A 10,773-nucleotide genomic window follows, 5' to 3' on the forward strand; every position below is an offset into this window, starting at 1 on the left:
AGTCACTTAATGAGAGAAGACAGTCATTTAAAGATGTCATAGAGATGGAAGACCGAGATCTTATTCTGATGAAGAACGAAGGAATATTGTCTCAGAGAGGTAATATAATGAATTTGATTAATGTTATTGATGAAGAACAAATGCAGGAGACTATTAATACAAATGATGGGGCAAGGATAGCTCTTGAAGAAGGTTTACAGAGAGACAACAAGACAAAGTGTATTGAAGAAGAAGGAGAGGCAGATTTGTCTCAAGACAAAGAAATGACAATCACAGAATTGAAGAAAGAAGAAGTCTATGCAAAATATTTAGCAAAGGAAGAAAGGACATGTGATGGTTTGTCAATAAGAAGGGAAGGTATGCAAAATTGTGTGAAATTTACAAATTCTACTCCAATTGAAATTATTGAGATATATAGGAAATTAGACTTTCAAAGAAGGAAGTTGGAAAAGCAGAGGATATATACTCAGGAAAGATTGTTGAGAAAGGAAGACAAAGAAATTGTCATGAATTCCAATCATAAGGAAAAGAGAATGGTAATGAAATTTCAGCAAATTGACATTACAAAAGGAGGAGTTCATTATTGTGAACCAGGACAGAGAGATATCATTGGAACAGATGATATGAAGGAGAGTTTAAATCAACATACTGATGTGTTGACAAAGGAATTGAAGGAAAACACAGAGTAGCATACTAAGATGTTGCAAGAGAAGAAAAAGGTAATAAGGCCTTATATTTTTAATTCTGATAATTGTTTTATGATTACAGGATTTGATGAAAATGAGATAGACATGTTTCAAGTTGAAGAGTCAATTTTAGAACTGAATAAGACTGGAAGTTGTCAGCTCATACATGCTGATGAGGAAAAAGAAAAGCATGAAGATACCGTGCTTGAAGAAGTTAAACTAATTGTCATAATCAATCAAGGAAGTGAAGGACAATTATTAAAGGTTGTCAAAGAAGAGGAAGGAGAATATGTTGGAATTGATGAACAACATAGTGATGTATTTGAGAGGAATCATGTACAAAGGGAATTGGAAGACAATTTATTTTCTGAAGGTAAATTTCCAGATATAGTTTAGAGGTTATTTGGAAAGCAACAAGAGGGTAAGGATGAAAGGGCGGTAGTAATGATCCAACAACTTCAAAAAGAAGACAGTAAACAACAGTTTGAAGATGAGTGGACAGATTACAACAAAAAATGGTAAATTCATTATCAGTCAAAAGATAAATTGGACATAGAGATTGAAAGAATAATAAGATTGATGATGAAGGTGCCTTAGAAGAAAGCAGTAGTAAGAAGGCCAAGCAGCAGAAAGATAAAGACATGAATAGACTGTGAAAGCATAGCTAGTGGGGCAAAGAGACATAAAGTGTGGAAACCTGGAGAACAACAACAAACAATAACAACAACCAAAGACAAATTACAGAACAAAGTATGAGATCCAGGAAGACAAAGGTTGTAAGAACATGATCAGGAGATCATGATTATTTTAACCTTGGGAGTCTAATGCAGCAGCATTGAGCTCAGGAATTTCATTATATTCTAGTTAACTTAGGGGATCTTGTGTCTTCAAGGAAGTTGGATTCCTATGTATCAAGTTAATGTAATTATTAATGTTTTGAGTGATTATAATATGAATTAATTAGATATTGTGTGGATATTTGTAAATGCTCTCGAATGTAGGAGAATATGAGTGATGATGAGTGATGATCAGAGAGTTGGAAATCAATTATAAGGTTTAGACTAGAAAGTGGTGTCATGATTCGTAGAAGTAGAGAGGATTCTTAGGGATAACTAGAGATTAAAGTTGACTTAGAGGATATTCAGGATTTAGTTCAACAGATTAAGGATTTGAACCAAAATTGGTTAAACTGAACCTTTTGTATAAATGTAAGCCTAAAAGGCATAGTAGTGAGGTAGAGAGTCAGCTAGTCAGTCAAGAGTCAGAGAGTCAGTCATTTAGGCGTATGGGAAGGAAAGGAAAGGCCACTGATCTTGAAAATCAGGTCGAGGAAGAAATTCCTGTGTAAATGGTTCTTTATTAATACAGATAACTCGATTTTGAGTTTGTGTGATGTGTATTTGAATTATATGTTGTGTGTGAACTTGATTAATTTTGCGTAATGTAGGTTGTAGGTGTGCAGAATCAGAGAAGAAGTGCAGAGAGGAGTGTTATGGTTTTACACATAGATAGTATTGGAGAAAGCCTTTAATGTTACAACGAAGGTGAAGGAAGCATAAAGGCACGAGTGGAGATCGAGATCAGAAAAAGTGAATATCGTGAGGCAAAGAAAAATACACAAGCAGAAAGATGAATGGGTGATTAAACATTAAGAACTAAAGAACGTAACAGTGTTCAAGAATTGTTGGATCCATCAGATCAATGGACGAGATTGTGTGTGATAGACGGATAAGTTTAAGTCACACGCAATAAAGTCAAGAAGATGAATGGCAAAGATTAACACCACGTGTTAGTAGAAGGACAGAGTGGTATTCACAAGGGGTAAGCAGTTTCTCGCATGCTGTAAAGGTGGTAAGCGGTCTTTCAAAATTTCATGCAATTACCTTTAGCGGCTGACATGTAGCAAATGATGGAGAGAGAAAACCATTTTTCTCACGTGCTTCCAATCTGTTATTGGTCGTGCAAATATCTGCGCTATTTTGCGCGATAACCATTGGATCAAGCGGGATTCATCAATGGTGGTGATTAGCCAAGTTTTTTGGCAGGTAGATGACACGATAGCCGTTGGATTGGATGAGACTGATCAACGGTGGAGATCGGCTAAGCTAGTTAGCGATCGGGTGACGCGATAACCGTCGGATTGGGGAATGAGATGGACAATGGAGATTTAACGTGCTAAGGAGAGCATCAGTGTATGTGAAAAATTTTGTGGAATGGCAAAAATGTAATTAACGTGCTAAGGAGAGCATGAGTGTATGTGCAAAATTTTGTGGAATGGCAGAAATGTAAGGGTTAAGTGTTGTTTATGAGATATTTCTACTATACGGAAATTATAATAGAAATAAGCGGGTTAATGTTTTATGGGTTAAGTTTGAGTTTAACCAAAGTCTAAAGACTAGGGTATGGTTGATAAGTGCCAAAGGTTAAAAGTAACCCAAAGTTATAACCTATGGATAGCTAAATGAATGTTTCCACGTAGAGTTTAATTAAAGAGCCTTAAACCTTGATTTTTGAAGGTTTGTACTAAGACAAAGGAATATTTGAAATTCTTGGGACATGTACACAAATAGTGTGACATACAATCTTAATTGCATCATTGGGTTATATGTGGTTTAGGCTACATCATTGGGTTATTTGCGACTTAGGCTAGCATCATTTCGTATCAGAGCAGAACAAGGAAATTTTGTGTGTAAGAATTCTTTGAAAAAAACTTAGAACATAGTTATGTTTTGAAGGTGTGTATGTAGGCAAGAGGAGATCAAATTCTAAATCTAACAAGTAGTAATCACACATAGATAAAATGTAACAGAATTAACAGAAGCAAAGGAAACAGAGAACAATCCATTCAAAGTGCAGGTGAATGGTAGAACAATGAGTGCTCAACTGGTTCTAGAGGAGAGAACCAGAGAGATGCCAAAAGACTGAGCTTAGAGGAGAGAAGCTTACGGAGGCATGTGCAGCAAGAAGGAAACATGTCACTGCAGAGGTATTGTTGCAGCTCACGGAAAGATAATAAAGGAAATTCCATATAGGATGTGGGTAGAATTGGTAAGGAATGAAGGAAGCTGGCAAGAGTTTCTAAATGAAAGAAGAATGTGGTAGAACCTTGAAGAATTCCAAAAGAGGATGGGTAAAGAGGACAGTTGTGTTCTTAAAAGGTGTAGATGAGTTGAAGCCTAGAAGGAGCAGAGAGAAGTACTCAAAGAGGTTTGAGAGAATAGAGAACCAAGAGCTTGCCAAAAGACCAGGTATAGAGGAGAGCTTCGTGAGGTAAATGGAAGCAAGGAGGACTTGTTGTTGTAGAGGTTTTAATGCAGCTCATAGTAATTGAGTGAGGAACTCATGAAGATAGAGAAGAAGATTACTACTGATACTCATAACAAAGATAACAGAGATTCCGAGGAAGACCACAACAGAAGAAAAGTGAAGAAGGAGGATGCCAAGGTAAATGGCAAGATAATGAGTCAAGAGGAGTGTGACAAGGAGATTGCAGAGTTAAAAGAACAATTCAATTTATTAAGGATGATACTAGAGGAAAACCAAAGACAAGGTTGGCCCTTAAGGAAAAAGGTAGTGAAATGGTCTAAGTTATAGAGAAGGCTACAACAGAAGCAAGTGAAGTGGATGGTGGAAGAACTCAGAGAAGCTAAGTTGAAAATGGAAGTTTCCATTTGTGAAGCAGAATAGGGTGAAGTTATGGGTAAATCTAAAGACTGAAGTATCAAGTGAGACCACAAGATATGATGACTGAAGCATCAAGTGAGACCACAAGGTCTTATGTTCTTAAAACTGATAATTTGTATATGATTGCAGGTATTGTAGGAGAAAATAAACATTGTGAAGATGCCTTCAGAATGGATGAAGATCTTGAAGCAAAAGGTGAAAAAGAAAATTTCTCGGAAGAGGAAGAATTTGACTAGTTACAATAGAAAGAGTCTATGGATGAGTTACTTAATGAGAGAAGACTTTCATTTAAAGCTGTCATAGAGATGGAAGATCAGGATCTTATTCTAATGAAGAACGAAGGAATATTGTCTCAGAGAGGTAATCTAATGAATATGCTTAATGTTATTGATGAAGAACAAATGCAGGAGACTATTAATATAGATGATGGGGCAAGGATAGCTCTTGAAGAAGGTTTACAGAGAGACAACAAGACAAAGTGTATTGAAGAAGAAGGAGAGGCAGATTTGTCTCAAGACAAAGAAACGACAATCACAGAATTGAAGAAAGAAGAAGTCTATGCAAAATATTTAGCAAAGGAAGAAAGGACATGTGATGATTGGTCAATAAGAAAGGAAGGTATGCAAAATTGTGTGAAATTTACAAATTCTACTCCAATTGAAATTATTGAGTTATATAGGAAATTAGACTTTCAAAGAAGGAAGTTGGAAAAGCAGAGGATATATACTCAGGAAAGATTGTTGAGAAAGGAAGACAAACAAAATTGTCATGAATGCCAATCATAAGGAAAAGAGAATGGTAATGAAAGTTCAGCAAATTGACATTACAAAAGGAGGAGTTCATTATTGTGAACCAAGACAGAGAGATATCATTGGAATAGTTGATATGAAGGAGAGTTTAAATCAACATACCGATGTGTTGACAAACGAATTGAAGGAAAACACTGAGTAGCATACTGAGATGTTGCCAGAGAAGAAAAAGGTAATGACACCTTATATTTTTAATTCTGATAATTGTTTTATGATTACAGGATTTGATGAAAATGAGATAGACATGTTTCAAGTTGAAGAGTCAGTTTTAGAACTGAAGAAGACTAGAACTTTCCAGGTTAGACATGTTGATGAGGAAAAAGAAAAGCATGAAGATATTGTGCTTGAATAAGTTAAACTAATTGTCAAAATCAATCAAGGAAGTGAAGGACAATTACTGATGGTTGTCAAAGAAGAGGCAGGAGAATATGCTAGAATTGATGAACATCATAGTGATGTATTTGAGAGGAATCAAGTACAAAGGGAATTGGAGGACAATTTATTTTCTGAAAGTAAATTTTGAGATATAGAATAGAGGTTGTTTGGAAAGTAACAAGAGGGTAAGGATGAAAGGGTGGTAGTAAGGATCCAACAACCTCAAAAATAAGACAGTAAACAACAATTTGAAGATGAGTGGATAGATTAAATAAAAAATGGCAAAATAGTTATCAGTTAAAAGATAAATTGGACATATAGATTGAAAGAATCATAAGATTGATGATGAAGGTGCCTTAGAAGAAAGCAGTAGTAAGAAGGCCAAGTAGCAGAAAGAGAAAGACAATAGTGGACTGTGAAAGCATAGCTAGTGGGGCAAAGCATCATAAAGTGTGGAAACCTAGAGAATAACAACAAACAACAACAACAACCAAAGACAAATTACAAAACAAAGTATGGGATCTAGGAAGACAAAGGTCGGAAACATATGATCAGGAGATCATGATTATTTTAACCTAGGGAATCTGATGCAGGAGCATTCAACTTAGCAATTCCATTATATTCTAGTTAACTGTGGGGATCCTGTGTCTTCAAGGAAGTTGGATTCCTATGTATCAAGTTAATGTAATTGTTAATGTTTTGAGTGATTAGAATATGAATTAATTAGATATTGTGAGGATATTTGTACATGCTCTCGAATGTATGATAACATGAGTGATGATGAGTGATGACGAGAGAGTTGGAAATCAATTATAAGTCTTAGTCTAGAAAGTGGTATCATGATTTGTAGAACTAGAGAGGATTCTTAGGGATTACTGGAGATTAAAGGTGACTTAGAGGATATTCAGGATTTAGTTCAACAGATTAAGTATTTGAACCAGAATTGGTTAAACAAAACCTTTTGTATAAATGTAAGCCTAAAAGGCATAGTAGTGAGGTAGAGAGTTAGCTAGTAAGTCAGGAGTTAGAAAGTCAGTCATTTAGGCCTACGGGAAGGAAAGGAAAGGCCACTGATATTGAAAATTAGGCTGAGGAAGAGATTCCTATGTAAATGGTTGTTTATTAATACAGATAACTCGATTCTCAATCTGTGTGATGTGTATTTGAATTTTAAGGTGTGTGTGAACTTGAGTAATTTTGCGTAACTTAGGTTACAGTTGTGCAGAATCAGAGAAGAAGTGCATAGAGGAGTGCTATGGTTTTACACACAGATAGTGTTGGAGAAAACCTTTAATGTTACAACAAAGGTGAAGGAAGCATAAAGGTGCGAGTGGAGATCGAGATCAGTACAAGTGAAGATCGTGAGGCAAAGACAAATACACAGGCAAAAAGCTGAATGGGTGATTACACATTAAGAACCAAAAGAATGTAACAGTGTTCAGGAACTGTTGGATCCATCATATCAACGGACGAGATTGTGTGCGATAGATGGATAAGATTAAATCGCATGAAATAAAGTCAAGAAGATGAATGGTGGAGATTAACACCACATGTTAGTAGAAGGACGGAGTGGTATTCACAAGGGGTAAGCAGTTTCTCGCGCGCCCTAAAGGTGGTAAGCGGTCTTTCAAAATTTCATGCAATTACCTTTAGCGGTTGACACATAGCAAACGATGGAGAGAGAAAACCACTTTTCTCACGTGCTTCCAATCTGTTATCGGTCATGCAAATATTTGCACTAGATTGTGCGATAACCATTGGATTGAGAGGGATTGATCAACGGTGGTGATCAACCAAGTTTGTTGGCAAGCGGATGACGTGATAGCCATTGGATCGGATGAGACAGATCAATGGTGGGGATAGGCTAAGCTAGTTAGCGATCGAGTGACACGATAACCGTCGGATTGGGGAATGAGATCGATGGCGGAGATTTAACACGCTAAGGAGAGCATCAATGTATGTGCAAAAGTTTGTGGAATGGCGGAAAGGTAAGGTTTAAGTGTGGTTTATGAGATATTTCTATTATATGGAAATTATAATAGAAATAAGAAAATTAATGTTTTATGGGTTAAGTTTGAGTTTAACCAAAGTCTAAAGACTAGGGTATGGTTGATAAGCATCGGAGTTGAAAAGTAACCCTAAGTTATAACCTATGGATAGTTAAATGAATGTTTCTACGTAGATCTTAATTAAGGAGCCTTAAACCTTGATTTGTGAAGGTTTTTCAAAGATAAAGCAATATTTGAAATTCCTGGGACATGTACGCACATAGTGTGACATGCAATATTAATTGCATCATTGGGTTATATGCAACTTAGGCTGCATCATTAAGTTCTTTGTAGCTTAGGCTGGCATCAAGATACATGGAAGACTACCTTCAAAAATAGATAAGGTTTGTATGAGAGGTTAGTTATTCCATTTGGCCTATGTAATGCACCAACTACATTTATGAGATTAATGAATGATGTACTGCGCCTTTTTTTAGATTCATTTGTGTTGGTTCAATTGGGCCGAACCTAGGTTCAGAAGAATTATTTGGCCAAACAAATCCCGCAGCTACCAGCCCTTTCAACAACAACCTGCAAAGTGCGGACTGAGGTCTCACCTGGGGTAGTGGGGGAGGGTGCTGGAACCAGGTTTCTGCACCCTTGGGATGTCTAGGTGTGGTCTTGGAGGCTTCACGCGCCGTTCTACAGCTTCGCGCAGGTCTGAGCCCAGAGCTTCTTTTATTACTTACTTATTGTGTGGTGTATGTATTTGATTTACTTACTATGGTCTTTAAGAAAACATTTATCAGAGGTAACCTGTTTGCATAAAATGAACAGGAACTCATACATTCATAATAGAAACAGAAAGAGAAATCCAGATCGTGATGATTCATATTTAACGCAGAATTCCTGAAACACTGATCTTTATTAACTTGCTTCACCAATGCATCCAACCCACCCTGCGCACTCAGCTGTGGACTCTTCCAGGCCTCTGTGCACACAGCTGTAGAGCCTCTTCCTACTACCCAACCCTTCGACTCAGACTTACAGATGCTTTCTTCTTCGTCAAGTACCCATTACATAATAGATTCTAGCAAAACCAAAAAAAATTGTCTTCCCCCCATAGAGCCTCGCTCTATTTATACATATCTATGGTCCGTGGACCGACTTCCTATCTAATTATTTTATATTATTTTTTGGGCGGACAACCCTTTGACTCGATCTTTTACCCTTTGCACTCCACATATTCTGGAGTTTTACAATATGTTTATTCTAATTTCCAGATTAACACACCCAAAACTATTACGCGGGACCTTCGCTACCCAACAGTCCCCCAACACAATCATCGTGACTCGTCCCAAGTCACTCGTTGGTGTGGCAAAACGCGCTACCCCGGCCTCGTGATCCACTATCCTCTGAGTGATACTTGTCATTGTACTCCATCCATGCTATCTTGTACTGCGTGTTGTCTGGCTCCTACTTCGGTGTTGTGACCCCTTCCTGTGACCGATGATGCTCATTCTGCTCTGCTCGGTTAACACAAAACACCCCCTCTTAGGACTTTAATTTGAGTGGGGGAACCGCGTACAGGGCCTTCGCGTACCACCGTAGCTACTTCCATCATTCGTTGCCAGTCTTTGTCCCATTCGCTGCAGCGTGTGTTGCAATTTTGCAAGACCCTAGCTGCTATCCGTGAGACCCACCTTCCTTCTGTCATTCAGAGATTCCTTAGTTCCCTTGTTTGCACCCCTAGTCTCTATATTTCTCTTCCTTCAGTGAATTAGTGTCATGGACCATTCAATCTGCAACATCCAGACCACTTCTGCTTCGTGTTGCTATTCTCCCTGTAGATCGGCAGGCATCCTTTTGCGGTTAGAGTATTCGGTTACTGCAACGGCCATCTTACCACCTTCGGGCTTGCTCCTGGTGCAGAGATAATTAACAGTGCCATAACAATGGTTAGCTGATAGTATGCGGACTTGTAGCTGGGCTGGTGGATGTTCCTTGTTGATTTATAAGCACGCTGAATTTCAAATCCCATGATTCCCGCCTTTTGCAACCCTTCCTTGAGCTTCCGGGTGTAACTCATGTCATAGCTGGCTCATACTCTGGCTCTTAATTATCCACCGCCCGCTCCCTATCGCCATAATGTAAACGTCTTGTTGTGAATAGTGACCTGAACGGTCACCTCTACTCGGGGTACCGCAGCAATGAGCATTTGACTGCGCAACTGCGTTTGTACTAATGAGCTCGAGCTATGCACCTTTCGGCATTCGCACCCCTTATCCCCAGACTTCTTTACTGTCCCACGCTCTCTTTCAACTGGTTGGAGCGGTGAGACTGTTCCGTGAATGGCTAGTCAGGCAGCTAGCTCGCCGGTTTAGAGCTTCAGGCAACTGCCATTCACTCGACCCGGGAAAAGATCCCCATTAAGCTTGGCCAATTGGACCGTGCCCCCGTCGGTGACTTCCTTGATGACATATGGCCCCAACCAGTGCATTCGGAGTTTGCCAAGAAATTTCTCAAATTTACTGTCATATAGGAGTACTAGATCATTTTCTTTGAAAGTGCGCACCTTAATATGTCGATCATGCCATGCTTTTTCCCACTGTTTCTGTACTTGCTGGTGGAAGCCAGCCAAGAACCGTTCTTCTTCCAATTCTTTAAGTTGAATGAGTGTCTCCTCCAGAGCCTCATGGTCTTCCATACCCATGATTTCTGCTATCCATAAGCTGGCACAATATATTCCATAAGCATAACGGCCTCGTGGCCATAGACTAACCGAAATGGCGTCTGGCCTGTCAACTTCTTGCATGTGGTGTGGTACGCCCATAATACAGTAGGGATGCGTAAGTCCCAGTCATTTCATCATGCATTACAGACCTTGGTCAACGCGGTCTCCAGAATTTTGTTGAATGCTTCCACCGTCCCATTGGCTTGCGGATGGTATGGCGTACTCTGCTGGTGGTATATCTGGAACTCTTCAGTGAGGGTGCTGATTGTTTCATTCAAAAAATGCGTTCCTCGATTGCTCATGAGAATTTTGGGACATCCAAACCTTGTCAGAACATTTTCAAACAAAAACTTCACAGCGGTGGCAGCCGTGCAATCCTTAACCGGCTGTGCTTCTGCCCACTGGGTCAAATAGTCAGTCGCGGTAATGATATAGCACGCTCCGGTTTTCCCTCGCGGCTCGATAGGTCCTACGAAGTCAATGGCCCATTTTTCGAA

General features: G+C 38.8%; 1 protein-coding gene across 1 annotated transcript; it reads right to left on the reverse strand.

The window, feature by feature from the left end:
* Positions 1 to 9,922: 9,922 nt before the first annotated feature.
* LOC149234581 (uncharacterized) lies at positions 9,923 to 10,375 on the reverse strand. The gene has a single exon (XM_089368317.1). The coding sequence runs from the start codon at positions 10,373 to 10,375 to the stop codon at positions 9,923 to 9,925; it is 453 nt and encodes a 150-aa protein (XP_089224443.1).
* Between the last annotated feature and the right edge of the window lie 398 nt (positions 10,376 to 10,773).

The sequence above is a fragment of the Pinus tabuliformis genome, chromosome 8 (assembly GCF_031772625.1).
Source record: "Pinus tabuliformis cultivar Carrire ecotype Pingquan chromosome 8, CPIR1, whole genome shotgun sequence".
Taxonomy (NCBI): Eukaryota; Viridiplantae; Streptophyta; class Pinopsida; order Pinales; family Pinaceae; genus Pinus; species Pinus tabuliformis.